The sequence below is a fragment of the Salmo salar genome, chromosome 26 (genome assembly GCF_965601325.2).
Source record: "Salmo salar chromosome 26, fSalSal1, whole genome shotgun sequence".
Classification (NCBI taxonomy): Eukaryota; Metazoa; Chordata; class Actinopteri; order Salmoniformes; family Salmonidae; genus Salmo; species Salmo salar.
Window position 1 is genome coordinate 50,480,367 of NC_138316.1, and position 19,665 is coordinate 50,500,031.

Below are 19,665 nucleotides of genomic sequence, written 5' to 3' on the forward strand. Positions count from 1 at the left end.
AACACCTGTCAGCAGCTTGTCTCCAGATGAATTTGGCTGTAAATCATGATCTGTTTTTAATAACCTTTTACTGCAGTGTCACAGTGTTTCTGGGTAGTCTTAAACAAATCTACTTTCACACAAAGTATACACCTCACACACATGGTTATGGGCTTAAAGAAGGAAAGGGAAAGGGGGGGGGGGGAATACCTTTACAACGGAATCCATTCAACTGAAATGTGTCTTCCTCATTTAACCCAACCCCTCTGAATCAGAGAGGTGTGGGGGGGGGGGGGGGGGGGCTGCCATAATCGCCATCCATGTCTTCGGCGCCCGGGGAACTGTCTTGTTCAGGGTATAGAGTTAAAATGTATTCCATGTTGAGTTTGCATCCCAATATTACACTTTATATACATCACAGAAGACTGAAATATAACTAAACCGTTTGACATAGAAACACCTGATTTCCGACCCATGGGGCCACTGGGTCATTTGACTGCAGGAAAGAGAGTTTGTATGTATTTCCATGCGAGCCCCGTTGTCACAGTGTGGTATGGAATCAGAAAGACAGATAGGTAAATGACTGACTGAGGTATAGAGGTAGTAGGACTGGTAGAGGTAAGGCCAATAGGGAAGATACACTGAGACAATGGCACTGTTCACACACACACATACACACACACACACACACACACACACACACACACACACACACACACACACACACACACACACACACACACACACACACACATGAATGCACACAGATGAATGAATGCACACACACACGCATGAATGCGCACACACACACACACACACACACACACACACACACGCACACACACACACACACACACACACACACACACACACACACACACACACACACACACACACACACACTGGATGACGTGCAACGGAAAATATGAAAATGAGGCCCTGAATCAGTCTCCAACCATTGTCAGAGCTGCTGTGTGTGCTGAGTATAAGATGTGGTGTGTGTCAGCGGTGTCCTGGTGTCTGTTCTTCTAGGATCTGTTTTGAAGCTGTGACGGACACCTTTCATTAAGGACTGAGAAGATGGTGCAGACGGCCATTACTCACTGTTTCTACGCTGCTCGGACCTGGTGACAGACAGAGAGACAGAGAGACAAAGAGAGACAGAGAAAAAGGAGAGAGAAAGGAGAGAGAGACAGAGAACAGGGAGAGAGAGAGACAGAAAAAGGAGAGAGAGAGACAGAGAACAGGGAGAGAGAATAGATCAGAGATAGAATAGAACAGAGGACCAGCTGCGTGGACCTTCATATGGAGTCTACAACAGAGGGAGGAGGAGGAGGAGGAGGAAGAAGAGGAGGAGGAGGAGGAGGAGGGCTGAAGGAGCTGGTTCTACAGTGGTTTACAGAGACCCAGGCCCCTCTCATTCTCCTCCATAAAGGAAACTTTCCCGACTGGTTCCAAGGCTTCACCGCCAGAAAGTAAGTGCTGTAAACACCTCCAAGGGTGTTACTGTACATGCATAATGAGGAATCCGGATGACACAGGACAGCAGTGGGAATACATAGAACTGTCTTAGTGTTCCTTTTAGCAGATCAGATCTATGTCTTGAGGTATTTTGAAGGTCTGAAAGCAAATGAAGTTCTCTGTCTACTACTGCGACATGGTTTTTGATGCCTCATTGTTCATTGAGTATAGTAATACATTATACTGTAGATTCATACCACAGCCTCTGAAACAGGCAGAAGGAATGAGCATTTTAGGCTCTTTATCTCAAGTAATTGTCATTAGTCAGTGAATAATGTGTCTAAACGTGAGAGGTGCAAGAGAGAAACTGAAGCTAGGTTTCCATCCAATCTGCGACAGATTTTCATGTGAATATTCTACAATCCGTATAAAGACATTCCCCCCCACCAGAGCCATCAAATGAACTTGTTGTAGATAAAATGCTGTGCGTAATGATTCCCATGTACCGAATACAAAATACAAGTTAAACGGGTTTCCATCGCATTTAGTGGGCGGCAGGTTAGATCGCTGGGCCAGTAACCGGAAGGTTGCTAGATCGAATCCCCCGAGCTGACAAGGTAAAGATCTGTCGTTCTGTCCCTGAACAAGGCAGTTAACCCACTGTTCCCCAGTAGGCCATCATTGTAAATAAGAATTTGTTCTTAACTGACTAGTTAAATAAAGGTCAAATGATCAACTCTGTTGATGGTTTTCTCACAGAAACATGTGTCCCGCTCTGGTACTGCCATGTGCTGTTGTCTGGAACGCAGGTATAACCTGCATAATGAGATTATTATTATTTACACCAGAGACAAGCATCGATCATCACGTCACACGAATAAGACCGTCGATATTTATTGGAAAGGAACATCGAGCTCATCACCTTCCACCTTCACCACCCTGTGAAGTTCATCAGAATGTATTTCATCTGTAGCCTAATAAACGGCACGCTTTCCCAAACGAGTTGTAGTGGGAGGACCACACAACATGGCATCGCCTGACTCCCAGGTTAACTGCGATACGATGGTTGTTATATTAATATCTTGCGCATTAAAAGGCATTTCCAACAACATTTCTCACATAATTCATCTTACTCACACAACAACAAAAAAGACCCCACGTTGTCTAGAGTATTTTGTTTTGTCGACATTTTGAAATTTCACCAAACCTTTTTCTGTTTTTCCATCAGGCCTGTCATGGATTTTTTATTTTTTATCTGACACGGACTTTACTGGCATAAAAAGGTTGGATGTAAACCTGTTTAGAGAGCGCGAGAGAGAGAGATAAAGAGGGAGAAAGAGAATGAGGGAGAGAGAGATAGGGAGAAAGAGGGAAAGAGATAAAGAGAGAGATAACAATGTGCTATACGGTATATTAAAGCTAATTTCCCTGTGAAATTAGTGATGCCGTATTTTGTTTTTTACTTCCTCCCTTTCTGTCAGGGAAGCAGAGGAGCAGCTGAGAGATAAGCCTCTGGGATGTTTTCTCATCAGACTCAGTGACAAAGCCATCGGATACATCCTCTCATACAAGTGATTCCTAGTACTGGTTTGGTTACCTAAGACACTTCATAACAAAACATTAAAATATCATTTCATTCCTTTAAAAAAAACAAATGTGCAGCATAGCCTACAGTGGGTTGGGAAAGGTTTTAAAGATTGTAATTGCATGTGTTTTTTTTCAGAAGGTTACGTTCAATAGAAGGAATAAACAGGAAGCATATTTAGATTGTTCACACAGTGTTACGCCAAAACAAGGTCTGTAGTCAGTATTGTATCTTCTCATGCCGTCACATCTCACTTCACTAACCCTGTATTCTTCCTCAGAGGACAAGACCGCTGCCGCCATTTTGTGATCAACCAGGACCAAGCTGGGCTGTTCATTATCTCCGGGGACGACCAGCCTCACCACAGCCTCACAGAACTGATAGAGCACTACAGAGTCCATCCCATCCAGCCCTTTGGAGAGTCCCTCACCTCTACATACTGTTGTCAGGTAGGAGAACCAATAACATTACAGAGTCCCTCACCTCTACATACTGTTGTCAGGTAGGAGAACCAATAACATTACAGAGTCCCTCACCTCTACATACTGTCGTCAGGTAGGAGAACCAATAACATTACAGAGTCCCTCACCTCTACATACTGTTGTCAGGTAGGAGGACCAATAACATTACAGAGTCCCTCACCTCTACATACTGTCGTCAGGTAGGAGAACCAATAACATTACAGAGTCCCTCACCTCTACATACTGTCGTCGGGTAGGAGAACCAATAACATTACAGAGTCCCTCACCTCTACATACTGTCGTCAGGTAGGAGGACCAATAACATTACAGAGTCCCTCACCTCTACATACTGTCGTCAGGTAGGAGAACCAATAACATTACAGAGTCAGTCCCTCACCTCTACATACTGTTGTCAGGTAGGAGAACCAATAACATTACAGAGTCCCTCACCTCTACATACTGTCGTCAGGTAGGAGAACCAATAACATTACAGAGTCCCTCACCTCTACATACTGTTGTCAGGTAGGAGGACCAATAACATTACAGAGTCAGTCCCTCACCTCTACATACTGTCGTCAGGTAGGAGAACCAATAACATTACAGAGTCCCTCACCTCTACATACTGTCGTCGGGTAGGAGAACCAATAACATTAGAGTCCCTCACCTCTACATACTGTCGTCAGGTAGGAGAACCAATAACATTACAGAGTCCCTCACCTCTACATACTGTCGTCAGGTAGGAGGACCAATAACATTACAGAGTCCCTCACCTCTACATACTGTTGTCAGGTAGGAGAACCAATAACATTACAGAGTCCCTCACCTCTACATACTGTCGTCAGGTAGGAGGACCAATAACATTACAGAGTCCCTCACCTCTACATACTGTCGTCAGGTAGGAGGACCAATAACATTACAGAGTCAGTCCCTCACCTCTACATACTGTCGTCAGGTAGTAGGACCAATAACATTACAGAGTCCCTCACCTCTACATACTGTCGTCAGGTAGGAGAACCAATAACATTACAGAGTCCCTTACCTCCACATACTGTTGTCAGGTAGGAGAACCAATAACATTACAGAGTCCCTCACCTCTACATACTGTCGTCAGGTAGGAGAACCAATAACATTACAGAGTCCCTTACCTCCACATACTGTTGTCAGGTAGGAGAACCAATAACATTACAGAGTCCCTCACCTCTACATACTGTCGTCAGGTAGGAGGACCAATAACATTACAGAGTCAGTCCCTCACCTCTACATACTGTTGTCAGGTAGTAGAACCAATAACATTACAGAGTCCCTCACCTCTACATACTGTCGTCAGGTAGGAGGACCAATAACATTACAGAGTCCCTCACCTCTACATACTGTCGTCAGGTAGGAGAACCAATAACATTACAGAGTCCCTCACCTCTACATACTGTCGTCAGGTAGGAGAACCAATAACATTAGAGTCCCTCACCTCTACATACTGTCGTCAGGTAGGAGGACCAATAACATTACAGAGTCCCTCACCTCTACATACTGTCGTCAGGTAGGAGGACCAATAACATTACAGAGTCCCTCACCTCTACATACTGTTGTCAGGTAGGAGAACCAATAACATTACAGAGTCCCTCACCTCTACATACTGTCGTCAGGTAGGAGAACCAATAACATTACAGAGTCCCTCACCTCTACATACTGTCGTCAGGTAGGAGAACCAATAACATTACAGAGTCAGTCCCTCACCTCTACATACTGTTGTCAGGTAGGAGAACAAATAACATTACAGAGTCCCTCACCTCTACATACTGTCGTCAGGTAGGAGGACCAATAACATTACAGAGTCCCTCACCTCTACATACTGTCGTCAGGTAGGAGGACCAATAACATTACAGAGTCAGTCCCTCACCTCTACATACTGTCGTCAGGTAGGAGGACCAATAACATTACAGAGTCCCTCACCTCTACATACTGTCGTCAGGTAGGAGAACCAATAACATTACAGAGTCCCTTACCTCCACATACTGTTGTCAGGTAGGAGAACCAATAACATTACAGAGTCCCTCACCTCTACATACTGTTGTCAGGTAGGAGAACCAATAACATTACAGAGTCCCTCACCTCTACATACTGTCGTCAGGTAGGAGGACCAATAACATTACAGAGTCCCTCACCTCTACATACTGTCGTCAGGTAGGAGAACCAATAACATTACAGAGTCCCTCACCTCTACATACTGTCGTCAGGTAGGAGAACCAATAACATTAGAGTCCCTCACCTCTACATACTGTCGTCAGGTAGGAGAACCAATAACATTACAGAGTCAGTCCCTCACCTCTACATACTGTCGTCAGGTAGGAGGACCAATAACATTACAGAGTCCCTCACCTCTACATACTGTCGTCAGGTAGGAGAACCAATAACATTACAGAGTCCCTCACCTCTACATACTGTTGTCAGGTAGGAGAACCAATAACATTACAGAGTCCCTCACCTCTACATACTGTCGTCAGGTAGGAGGACCAATAACATTACAGAGTCCCTCACCTCTACATACTGTCGTCAGGTAGGAGAACCAATAACATTACAGAGTCCCTCACCTCTACATACTGTCGTCAGGTAGGAGAACCAATAACATTACAGAGTCCCTCACCTCTACATACTGTCGTCAGGTAGGAGAACCAATAACATTACAGAGTCCCTCACCTCTACATACTGTCGTCAGGTAGGAGGACCAATAACATTACAGAGTCCCTCACCTCTACATACTGTCGTCAGGTAGGAGAACCAATAACATTACAGAGTCCCTCACCTCTACATACTGTTGTCAGGTAGGAGGACCAATAACATTACAGAGTCCCTCACCTCTACATACTGTCGTCAGGTAGGAGAACCAATAACATTACAGAGTCCCTCACCTCTACATACTGTCGTCAGGTAGGAGGACCAATAACATTACAGAGTCCCTCACCTCTACATACTGTCGTCAGGTAGGAGAACCAATGACATTACAGAGTCCCTCACCTCTACATACTGTCGTCAGGTAGGAGAACCAATAACATTACAGAGTCAGTCCCTCACCTCTACATACTGTCGTCAGGTAGGAGAACCAATAACATTACAGAGTCCCTCACCTCTACATACTGTCGTCAGGTAGGAGAACCAATAACATTACAGAGTCAGTCCCTCACAGTTGGGAAAACGTTGGTTAAAATGTAATCTTGTCTGATAGACGAAGCCTACAGTGGGGGGAAAAAGTATTTGATCCCCTGCTGATTTTGTACGTTTGCCCACTGACAAAGAAATGATCAGTCTATAATTTTAATGGTAGGTTTATTTGAACAGTGAGAGACAGAATAACAACAAAAAATCCAGAAAAACGCATGTCAAAAATGTTATAAATTGATTTGCATTTTAATGAGGGAAATAAGTATTTGACCCCTCTGCAAAACATGACTTAGTACTTGGTGGCAAAACCCTCGTTGGCAATCACAGAGGTTAGACGTTTCTTGTAGTTGGCCACCAGGTTTGCACACATCTCAAGAGGGATTTTGTCCCACTCCTCTTTGCAGATCTTCTCCAAGTCATTAAGGTTTCGAGGCTGACGTTTGGCAACTCGAACCTTCAGCTCCCTCCACAGATTTTCTATGGGATTAAGGTCTGGAGACTGGCTAGGCCACTCCAGGACCTTAATGTGCTTCTTCTTGAGCCACTCCTTTGTTGCCTTGGCCGTGTGTTTTGGGTCATTGTCATGCTGGAATACCCATCCACGACCCATTTTCAATGCCCTGGCTGAGGGAAGGAGGTTCTCACCCAAGATTTGACAGTACATGGCCCCGTCCATCGTCCCTTTGATGCGGTGAAGTTGTCCGGTCCCCTTAGCAGAAAAACACCCCCAAAGCATAATGTTTCCACCTCCATGTGTGCATCACATGGAGGATGGTGTTCTTGGGGTCATAGGCAGCATTCCTCCTCCTCCAAACACGGCGAGTTGAGTTGATGCCAAAGAGCTCCATTTTGGTCTCATCTGACCACAACAATTTCACCAGTTGTCTTCTGAATCATTCAGATGTTCATTGGCAAACTTCAGACGGGCATGTATATGTGCTTTCTTGAGCAGGGGGACCTTGCGGGCGCTGCAGGATTTCAGTCCTTCACGGCGTAGTGTGTTACCAATTGTTTTCTTGGTGACTATGGTCCCAGCTGCCTTGAGATCATTGACAAGATCCTCCCGTGTAGTTCTGGGCTGATTCCACCGTTCTCATGATCATTGCAACTCCACGAGGTGAGATCTTGCATGGAGCCCCAGGCCGAGGGAGATTGACAGTTCTTTCCATTTGCAAATAATCGCACCAGCTGTTGTCACCTTCTCACCAAGCTGCTTGGCGATGGTCTTGTAGCCCATTCCAGCCTTGTGTAGGTCTACAATCTTGTCAATGACATCCTTGGAGAGCTCTTTGGTCTTGGCCATGGTGGAGAGTTTGGAATCTGATTGATTGATTGCTTCTGTGGACAGGGGTCTTTTATACAGGTAACAAACTGAGATTAGGAGCACACCCTTTAAGAGTGTGCTCCTAATCTCAGCTCGTTACATGTATAAAAGACACCAGGGAGCCAGAAATCTTTCTGATTGAGAGGGGGTCAAATACTTATTTCCCCTCATTAAAATGCAAATCAATTTATAAAATTTTTTACATGCGTTTTTCTGGATTTTTTTGTTGTTATTCTGTCTCTCACTGTTCAAATAAACCTACCATTAAAATTATAGACTGATCATTTCTTTGTCAGTGGGCAAACGTGCAAAATCAGCAGGGGATCAAATACTTTTTTCCCTCACTGTATGGTGCCCATTGTGTTGCAGTCTATCTGTGGTCTGTGTTGTATCTTCTCATGCCATCCCAGTCTATCTGTGTTGTATCTTCTCATGCCATCCCAGTCTATCTGTGTTGTATCTTCTCATGCCATCCCAGTCTATCTGTGTTGTATCTTCTCATGCCATCCCAGTCTATCTGTGTTGTATCTTCTCATGCCATCCCAGTCTATCTGTGTTGTATCTTCTCATGCCATCCCAGTCTATCTGTGTTGTATCTTCTCATGCCATCGCAGTCTATCTGTGTTCTGTGTTTAGTCAAGCTCAGGAGAGCTGTATGATGTGGTCCAGTTTGAGGCCAAAGAGAAGACCGGTGGGGTCAATGTCCGAGCCCTGAGAAGTTACTGGGACCAGCAGAACGAACAGAAGAATGACCAACACCAACAGAATGACCTTCAAAAAGACCCACGGAATGACCCACGGAATGACCCACGGAATGACCCACGGAATGACCCACGGAAAGACCCACGGAATGACCCACGGAATGACCCACGGAATGAGCAGCACCAATGGAATGACCTGCCGCCAACTAGGCAGCCCCCTGCAGTGCTGCCACCTAAAACCAACAACAGGAAGTTGACATCAACAGTATCCATTGGCAGGAAGTCCCTCCCACAGGTACAGTAGGCTAGCCGCTACGATGGCTGAAGTCAGGTTATAAGCGGTAATGTAATGACATGTTATTACCCGACAGGGTCGTGACCTGTAGTGTAGGAAACATTTCCACTGGTATTAGTTCATCTTCAGGTGATCTTTAACCTCAGCACATTTCATACAGAAATAGTGTATGACTTAAACCCCAATGTATTTCCTGTGTTTTGTCTTTAGCAAGCAGTACCTCCAGTACCAAGGCGAGGCCCACCTCTGACCCACTCTCTGAGTGGAACCTTGTCTGAAATACACTATGACCAAACCAAGACCAAATCTCACGGTCAAACCCAATACGCAGAAATACATTCTAACCAGAACAAGACCAAATCTCACAGTCAAACCCAATACGCAGAAATACATTCTAACCAGAACAAGACCAAATCTCACGGTCAAACCCAATACGCAGAAATACATTCTAACCAGAACAAGACCAAATCTCACGGTCAAACCCAATACGCAGAAATACATTCTAACCAGAACAAAGTGGAGAGACTGGCCAGTACTGGGAGTCTGAACCAGAGGAGAAGCACCGGCCCCTGGTCCTTCAATAACACCTCCACAGCAGCAGGAGGAGTCATGTACTCTGAGCTGACCCTGCCAGATGGACGGAGCCGCTCTCTACCCTGCCTGGACGACACCACGGAGGAGGAGGAGGAGGAGGAGGAGGAGGGGTACTCCAACAGGATAACCATCCCCTGCTTCCCCCACACCTCTCACTCCCCCAATCCCCCCAAGAGGGTCACCTGCCATGCCTACTCTCTTCAGGCCTCCAGGGAAAGCCCCCAGCCACAGATCCACGGTGGACCACACAGCCTGGATCAGCTGAGCACCAATCCACTGTACCAGGCCTCTGTGGGGCTTGGTGAGGGCCAGGACACCCCCTGGAAGGGACTACAGAAGCAGAGAGAAGGGGACCGTGGCAGGAGCCCTAACCCCCAGGACCAGACTCCCCAGCAGGAGGAGAGTATGTATGCAGAGGTTCCAGAGGGGCCATCTCCTCCCCGTCATCTGATTACAGACAACACCTATGAGCAGATCCCAGGGGACGGTGGCCTGAAGGGGACACAAAGCACCGCCACAGACCAGGAGGGAAACACCTATGAGATGCTGGAGGGTCTGAAGTCTAAGGAGTCTACTTGGGGCAAAAAGGTAAAGAACTACTGAAATACTCCTTGAGTATCTAGATACACAAAATGATCATCACGATGTTATGAAAATGAAATGATTCTTACATAAATACATACAGTCCAGGTAACTGGCAAAATAAAGGAAAACACTTGAGTAAATGAGGGATTCAAAGTATATTGAAAGCAGCAGGTGCTTCCACACAGGTGTGGTTCCTGAGTTAATTAGCAATTAACATCCCATCATGCTTAGGGTCATGTATAAAAATGCCCAGCGTTCCATTATTTTGGTTACCATGGATAGAAGAAGAGATCTCAGTGACTTTCGGATCTCAGTGACTCTCAAAAGGAGCATAGGGGGTTTAAAGGTGTGTCAGTCACCAGATCTCAACCCATAAGGGGTTTAAAGGTGTCTCAGTCACCAGATCTCAACCCATAAGGGGTTTAAAGGTGTGTCAGTCACCAGATCTCAACCCATAAGGGGTTTAAAGGTGTGTCAGTCACCAGATCTCAACCCGTAGGGGGTTTAAAGGTGTGTGTGTGTGTGTGTGTGTGTGTCGTGTGTGTGTGTGTGTGTGTGTGTGTGTGTGTGTGTGTGTGTGTGTGTGTGTGTGTGTGTGTGTGTGTGTGTGTGTGTGCTCTATTGGGAAACTTTATGTTGGTGCTTCTTATATTTTGTCAGTAACCTGTAAATACCGACTGTATGTATGTATATATATAGTACCATTCCAAAGTTTGGACCCACCTACTCATTCAAGGGTTTTTCTTCATTTTGAATATTTTCTACATTGTAGAATAATAGTGAAGACATCAAAACTATTAAATAACACATATGGAATCATGTAGTAACCTAAAACGTGTTAAACAAATATTATATTTGAAATTCTTCAAAGCAGCCACCCTTTGCTTTGCTGACATATTTGCACACTCTTGGCATTCTCTCAACCAGCTTCATGAGGAATGCTTTTCCAAAGGTCTTGAAGGAGATCCCACATATGCTGAGCACTTGTTGGATGTTTTTCCTTCACTCTGCAGTTTTTCTTTATTTGTAATATTTTCTACATTGTAGAATAATAGTGAAGACATCAACACTATGAAATAACACATATGGAATCATGTAGAAACCAAAAAAGTGTTAACCTGTTAGGGCTAGGGGGCAGTATTGACACGGCTGGATAAAAAACATACCCGATTTAATCTGGTTACCACTCCTACCCAGTAACTAGAATATGCATATACTTATTACATATGGATAGAAAACACCCTAAATTTTCTAAAACTGTTTGAATGGTGTCTGTGAGTATAACAGAACTCAAATGGCAGGTCAAAACCTGAGAGATTCCTTTACAGGAAGTGGCCTGTCTGACCATTTCTTGAACTTGTTTTCCATCTCTATCATTTACTAAGGATCTCTGCTCTAACGTGACACTTCCCACGTCTTCCATAGGCTCTCAGAGCCCGGGAAAAAACAGAATCCCCCGCCTTTGGGATTTTTTCCTCTGTTTGCCGAAAAGGAGATTCCCTGTCGGAATATTATCGCTTTTCTACGAGAAAAATGTCGTAAAAATTTATTTTAAACAGCGGTTGACATGCTTCGAAGTACGGTAATGGAATACTTAGAATTTTATTGTCACGAATTGCGCCATGCGCACGACACTTCTTTACTATTTCGGATAGTGTCTGGAACGCACGAACAAAACGCCGCTATTCGGATATAACGATGGATTATTTTGGACCAAACCAACATTTGTTATTGAAGTAGCAGTCCTGGGTGTGTATTCTGACGAAGACAACAAAAGGTAATCAAACTTTTATAATAGTAAATATGATTATGGTGAGTGCTAAACTTGCCGGGTGTCTAAATAGCGAGCCCGTGATGCCTGGGCTATGTACTTAGAATATTGCAAAATGTGCTTTCACCAAAAAGCTATTTTAAAATCAGACATATCGAGTGCATAGAGGAGGTCTGTATCTATAATTCTTAAAATAATTGTTATGCTTTTTGTGAACGTTTATCGTGAGTAATTTAGTAAAATGTTAGCGAATTCCCCGGAAGTATGCTAGTTCTGAACGTCACATGCTAATGTAAAAAGCTGGTTTTTGATATAAATATGAACTTGATTGAACAAAACATGCATGTATTGTATAACATAATGTCCTAGGGTTGTCATCTGATGAAGATCATCAAAGGTGAGTGCTGCATTTAGCTGTCTTCTGGGTTTTGGTGACATTATATGCTGGCTTGAAAAATGGGTGTCTGATTATTTCTGGCTTGGTACTCTGCTGACATAATCTAATGTTTTGCTTTCGTTGTAAAGCCTTTTTGAAATCGGACAGTGTGGTTAGATTAACGAGAGTCTTGTCTTTAAATGGCTGTAAAATAGTCATATGTTTGAGAAATTGAAGTAATAGGATTTTTAAGGTTTTGAAAATCGCGCCACAGGATAGCAGTGGCTGTTACGTAGGTGGGACGAAATCGTCCCGCCTAGCCTAGAGAGGTTAAACAAATCAAGAATATATTTGAGATTTGAGATTTTTCAAAGTAGCCACCCTTTGCCTTGATGACAACTTTGCACACTCTTGGCATTCTCTCAACCAGCTTCATGAGGTAGTCACCTGGAATGCATTTCAATTAACAGGTGTGCCTTGTTGAAAGTTAATTTGTGGAATTTATATCCTTCTTAATGTGTGTGAGCCAATCAGTTGTGTTGTGACAAAGTATGGGTGTTAAACAGAAGATAGCCCTATTTGGTAAAAGACCAAGTCCATATTATGATAAAAACAGCTCAAATAAGCAAAGAGAAATGACAGTCCATCATTACTTTAAGACATGAAGGTCAGTCAATCCGGAAGATTTCAAGGACTTTGAACATTTCTTGAAGTGCAGTCACAAAAACCTTCAAGCGCTATGATGAAACTAGCTCTCATGAGGACCGCCATAGAAAGGAAGACCCAGAGGTACCTCTGCTGCAGAGGATAAGTTAATCAGAGTTAACTGCACCTCAGATTGCAGCCCAAATAAATGCTTCAAATCAAATCATGTTTTATTGGTATTATTGTGGGTGTAGTGAAATGCTTGTGTTTCTATCTCCGACAGTGGAGTAATATCTAACTAGTAATATCAAACAAGTTCACAACATATAGCCAATACACACAAATCTAAGTAAAGGAATGGAATGAAGAATATATAAATATATGGACGAGCAACGGCAGAGCGACACAGACTAAGATACAGTATAATACAGTTGAAGTAACAGACATATCTCAACATCAACTGAATCAGGCATTGATGGTCGAATTGCTGCAAAGAAACCACTACTAAAGGATACCAATAAGAAGAAGAGACTTGCTTGGGCCAAGAAACACAGGCAATGGATATTAGACCGGTGGAAATCTGTCCTTTGGTCTGATGAGTCCAAATTTGAGATTTTTGGTTTCAACTGCCGTGTCTTTGAGAGACGCTGAGTAGGTGAACAGATGATCTCCGCATGTGTGGTTCCCATGTGCGAAGCATGGAGGAGGAGGTGTGATGGTGTGGGATACTTTGCTGGTGACACTGTCAGTGATATTTATTTAGAATTCAAGGCACACTTAACCAGTATGGCTACCACAGTATTCTGCAGCTATACGCCATCCCATATGGTTTGCACTTAGTGGGACTATCATTTGTTTTTCAACAGGACAATGACCCAACACACCTCCAGGCTGTGTAAGGGCTATTTGACCAAGAAGGATAGTGATGGAGTGCTGCATCAGATGACCTGGCCTCCACAATCACCCGACCTCAACCCAATTGAGATGGTTTGGGATGAGTTGGACTGCAGAGTGAAGGAAAAGCAGCCAACAAGTGCTCAGCATATGTGGGATCTCCTTCAAGACCGTTGGAAAAGCATTCCTCATGAAGCTGGTTGAGAGAATGCCAAGAGTGTGCAAATATGTCAGCAAGGCAAAGGGTGGCTGCTTTGAAGAATTTCAAATATAATATTTGTTTAACACTTTTCTGGTTACTACATGATTCCATATGTGTTATTTCATAGTTTTGATGTCTTCACTATTATTCTACAATGTAGTAAAAATAAAGAAAAACCCTTGAATGAGTAGGTGTGTCCAACCTTTTCACTGGTACTGTATATACCCACACCGTATATGATAAAATATATTCTATTGATTCTGTTGCTATGCAGAATATCACATGGAGAAAATTATTCCCTGAATACAAGAAGAAATAGCAGCACCATGCAGATTCAGCAACAAACCAACCAGCACCCTGCAGATTCAGCAACAAACCAATCAGGACCCTGCAGATTCAGCAACAAACCAACCAGCACCCTGCAGATTCAGCAACAAACCAATCAGGACCCTGCAGATTCAGCAACAAACCAACCAGCACCCTGCAGATTCTGCAACAAACCAACCAGCACCCTGCAGATTCAGCAACAAACCAACCAACCAGCACCATGCCGATTCAGCAACAAACCTACCAGCACCCTGCAGATTCAGCAACAAACCAACCAGCACTCTGCAGATTCAGCAACAAACCAAGCAGCACCCTGCAGATTCCGCAACAAACCAACCAGCACCATGCAGATTCAGCAACAAACCAACCAGCACCCTGCAGTTTCAGCAACAAACCAACCAGCACCCTGCAGATTCAGCAACAAACCAACCAGCACCCTGCAGATTCAGCAACAAACCAACCAGGACCCTGCAGATTCAGCAACAAACCAACCAGCACCCTGCAGATTCAGCAACAAACCAACCAGCACCCTGCAGATTCAGCAACAAACCTACCAGCAGGAAGACAATCATTTGATCAATGTTATTGTATTTAGGAAATGTGTGGACTTGTGTTATCTCTGTGTTAAATGTGTTTTATTAGCAAATATAAATGAAATGCATTTTTCCTTAACTCCACATTGATTGTACTTGGAAATTGAAACTCAAGCTGTATTGAGCAGAGCGAGAGAGAGAGAGGAGAGAGAGAGAGAGGAGAGAGAGAGAGAAACTAGTGAAGCTATACACTGAGTGTACAAAACATGATTTAGTTGCACCCCCTTTTGCCCTCAGAACATCCTCAATTCGTCGGGGCAGGGACTCTACAAGGTGTCGAAAGCGTTCCACAGGGATGCTGGCCCATGTTGACTCCAATGCTTCCCACAGTTGTGTCAAGTTGGCTGGATGTCCTTTGGGTGGTGGACCATTCATGACACACTGGAAACTGTTGAGCGTGAAAAACCCAGCATCGTTGCAGGTCTTGACACACTCAAACTGGTGCGCTTGGCACCTACTACCATACCCCGTTCAAAGGCACTTAAATATTTTGTCTTGCGATTCACCCTCTGAATGTCACACATACACAATCCATGTCTCAATTGTGTCAAAGCTTAAAAATCCTTCTTTAAACTGTCTCCTCCCTTTCACGTAAGACTGTCTGAAGTGGATTTAACAAGTGGCATCAAAAAGGGATCATAGCTTCCACCTGGATTCACCTGGTCAGTCTATGTCACAGTAGTATGTATGGAGGGTCTATGGAAGGTCTATGGAGGGTCTATGGATGGTTGATGTATTCTGATAGAGGGCATCACAGTAGTGTCTCTGGAGGGTCTATGGAGGGTCTATGAAGGGTCCATGGAGGGTATATGGAGGGTTTAGCGAGGGATACCTGGTACATTAAAGACACATAAACCTCAATGAGAGAGTTCAGATGTTAGACTGTATTATATAATACTACTTCCTCTTTATGGAATCTCTCTGTACTGTATAATACTACTTCCTCTTTATGGAACCCCTCTGTACTGTATAATACTACTTCCTCTTTATGGAATCTCTCTGTACTGTATAATACTACTTCCTCTTTATGGAACCCCTCTGTACTGTATAATACTACTTCCTCTTTATGGAACCTCTCTGTACTGTATAATACTACTTCCTCTTTATGGAATCTCTCTGTACTGTATAATACTACTTCCTCTTTATGGAACCCCTCTGTACTGTATAATACTACTTCCTCTTTATGGAATCTCTCTGTACTGTATAATACTACTTCCTCTTTATGGAACCCCTCTGTACTGTATAATACTACTTCCTCTTTATGGAACCTCTCTGTACTGTATAATACTACTTCCTGTTAATGGAACCCCTCTGTTTCATTTTACCCATTGGAATAGTTACACCACTTGAATTCTGATTAAACTACCATACTCATGACGACCTTGCAACATGACATTATTCCCAGATGTTTTGATGTTGTCATGAAAATTACGTCTTTAATAAATTATTGTAATTTGGTTATGAAGCTAATGTCACAACAAGCCAGTCAGAACATTATGTACTGACGACGTTCTATGCCAGATTTCACCCCGCTGTTATTTGGATAATCAGAAAACCAGACTTCAACTCGTGCCAGATGTTGTCCGGCTCTGGGCATTAGGTCAGGTGTAATTGTGAGTTAACGGTTGTAGACATGGTTAAGTGGACGATAGCTAATAGTGCTGGCTGGTCCCAGAGCTAAATGTCAAGCAGAAATGACTGGACTTTATCTCAGCTCCACACCAACTGTTTAATGTGTTCCCATCCCAGCACTTAGAGCAGGCCGGGGAGAATGACTTCCTGCTGAACGGGGATTCCCAAATGGCCCCCTATTCCCTATATAGTGCCCTACTTTATATCAGAGCCCTATGGCACCCTATTCCCTTGCACAAGAAATTCAACCAATTTATTCATTACTACATTTAGCCAACATTAAATAATTAGTCCAGAGATTCTTACCTTTGTCCTGATTCGTCAGTCTCGTCCAGATCATCATGGTATTTGTAGTTCTTTATGATAGCCACATTAGCAGCTAATTAGCATTTCCTTGTTGGGGGGGTAAATACAGGCAAATATATTGATAAAAGTCACCTTGTCCGAGAGAGATTTACACAGTTATCAAAACGTCATGTCAGGGTAAGCCTATACAAAACACAGTCCTTATTTTAAGTGTTTCTAAAATCCCAAATGGGAAAAATGAAAGGTGGAAAAACGATTGGAACCATTTCCCTGTTTGACCGCTAGGTTTTCTATTATGGCCTGCAGACATACTGTATATTCTCTAACCTCTCTGCTGTGTTTCTTCACTGCTTCCTCCACCATGTTGAGATGGATAAAAACTCAACTCCCCAACAACATCAGCCCATCAAACATCAATGGAACACAAGACAGGACATGGGCTTACACAAGACCCTGACACACAAACACAAACACCGCCAGTGGTGGAGAGGGAAAACACTAATGGAAATTAAGGTTTTAAATAGTCAGTGTTGAAATTTGATTCCTCCCCCCCAGAAGTTCCTTGCCAGGCTGAGAGAGAGGGCTGACAGCAGTTCCTAGCCAGGCTGAGAGAGAGGGCTGACAGCAGTTCCTAGCCAGGCTGAGAGAGAGGGCTGACAGCAGTTCCTAGCCAGGCTGAGAGAGAGGGCTGACAGCAGTTCCTAGCCAGGCTGAGAGAGAGGGCTGACAGCAGTTCCTAGCCAGGCTGAGAGAGAGGGCTGACAGCAGTTCCTGGCCAGGCTGAGAGAGAGGGCTGACAGCAGTTCCTGGCCAGGCTGAGAGAGAGGGCTGACAGCAGTTCCTAGCCAGGCTGAGAGAGAGGGCTGACAGCAGTTCCTAGCCAGGCTGAGAGAGAGGGCTGACAGCAGTTCCTAGCCAGGCTGAGAGAGAGGGCTGACAGCAGTTCCTAGCCAGGCTGAGAGAGAGGGCTGACAGCAGTTCCTGGCCAGGCTGAGATATTACAACGGCCTTTAGGCACGGCACAACCCCCCCCCCCCCCCCCCCCCACCCTAATTCAATTTTGCCACAATTGGCCCTGTATGCACCTCTCTGCTTCTCTGTACCAGACCAGGGTTCAAGTACTATTCAAATATGATCATTTCTAATACATTACCTGGTCTTCATTGAGCTTGCCTGTTACAATGGAACCAATAGAATACCCTGCAAAAGTCCTAACCCATCTGGAACTTAATAATGGCTAAAGCCAATGCTAAACGTATTTGAAAGATTTTGAATAGTATGTAAACCCATATCTGCTCTGTGCTGGTCTCTGTTTGGCTAAGGTCCAGCAGAGGGAGATAGGCAGGGTAGGTCTATAACTCCTTACTCTGACAGGCCTCTCGGACTGCATGTTCCCCCCCCGGGCAGACGCAGCCTGCATGCACAGGTACGGAGAGGTCCGGGACACTGTAATGAAAGTACTAAATTAAAAAAGTGAAAGTTGAATCAGTCACCCGTCTTAAGGCCACAGTAGCTGGCTACAGTAACAGTGGTCACAGTGGGGTGTTGGACAGAGGCAGGGAGGAGGAGAAGGAGGAGGGGAGGGGACGGTGGGGTGGGAGGGGACGGTGGGGTGTTGGACAGAGGCAGGGAGGAGGAGAAGGAGGAGGGGAGGGGACGGTGGGGTGGGAGGGCACGTGGGGTGTTGGACAGAGGCAGGGAGGAGGAGAAGGAGGAGGGGAAGGCACGGTGGGGTGTTGGACAGAGGCAGGGAGGAGGAGAAGGAGGGCACGGTGGGGTGGGAGGGCACGGTGGGGTGTTGGACAGAGGCAGGGAGGAGGAGAAGGAGGGGAGGGGACGGTGGGGTGGGGTGGGGTGGGAGGGCACGGTGGGGTGTTGGACAGAGGCAGGGAGGAGGAGAAGGAGGGGAGGGGACGGTGGGGTGGGAGGGGACGGTGGGGTGTTGGACAGAGGCAGGGAGGAGGAGAAGGAGGGGAGGGGACGGTGGGGTGGGAGGGCACGGTGGGGTGTTGGACAGAGGCAGGGAGGAGGAGAAGGAGGAGGGGAAGGCACGGTGGGGTGTTGGACAGAGGCAGGGAGGAGGAGAAGGAGGAGGGGAAGGCACGGTGGGGTGTTGGACAGAGGCAGGGAGGAGAAGGAGGGGAGGGCACGGTGGGGTGGGAGGGCACGGTGGGGTGTTGGACAGAGGCAGGGAGGAGGAGGAGGGGAGGGCACGGTGGGGTGGGAGGGCACGGTGGGGTGTTGGACAGAGGCAGGGAGGAGGAGGAGGGGAGGGCACGGTGGGGTGGGGTGGGAGGGCACGGTGGGGTGTTGGACAGAGGCAGGGAGGAGGAGGAGGGGAGGGCACGGTGGGGTGGGGTGGGAGGGCACGGTGGGGTGTTGGACAGAGGCAGGGAGGAGGAGAAGGAGGGGAGGGATGATACTTGTTAAAAGATGGAGTGTGACAAAACTGCGAGATGAGATATAATATCTGACCCAGAATGAATAAGGAATGACTTACTAATAGTAATCGTTGCGTTGTATCCAAATGGTTTACCATAAAGTAATATGCCTACTATTAGTGAGAAATATCACTTGACTTCTGCTACATAAATACAACCAATGGAAGAGCTCTGATCCAACACATCCGCCATCTTGTTTACCCTTCATTTATCTATTTCTCAAAGGAGAGCCAACCCAGGGTCCAGCTCCAGATGAGGTTCAATACACCAGCTCCAGATGAGGTTCAATACACCAGCTCCAGATGAGGTTCAATACACCAGCTCCAGATGAGGTTCA

General features: G+C 45.2%; 1 protein-coding gene across 1 annotated transcript; it reads left to right on the forward strand.

Moving 5' to 3' along the window:
- The first annotated feature begins 934 nt into the window (after positions 1 to 934).
- On the forward strand, positions 935 to 16,326 carry LOC106587997 (uncharacterized). The gene is made up of 6 exons (XM_045708918.2): positions 935 to 1,454; positions 2,922 to 3,011; positions 3,306 to 3,474; positions 8,603 to 8,962; positions 9,173 to 10,144; positions 14,304 to 16,326. Exons 1-6 carry the CDS (start codon positions 1,285 to 1,287, stop codon positions 14,346 to 14,348), a joined length of 1,806 nt encoding a protein of 601 aa, XP_045564874.2. The 5' UTR covers positions 935 to 1,284; the 3' UTR covers positions 14,349 to 16,326.
- The last annotated feature ends 3,339 nt before the right edge of the window (positions 16,327 to 19,665 follow it).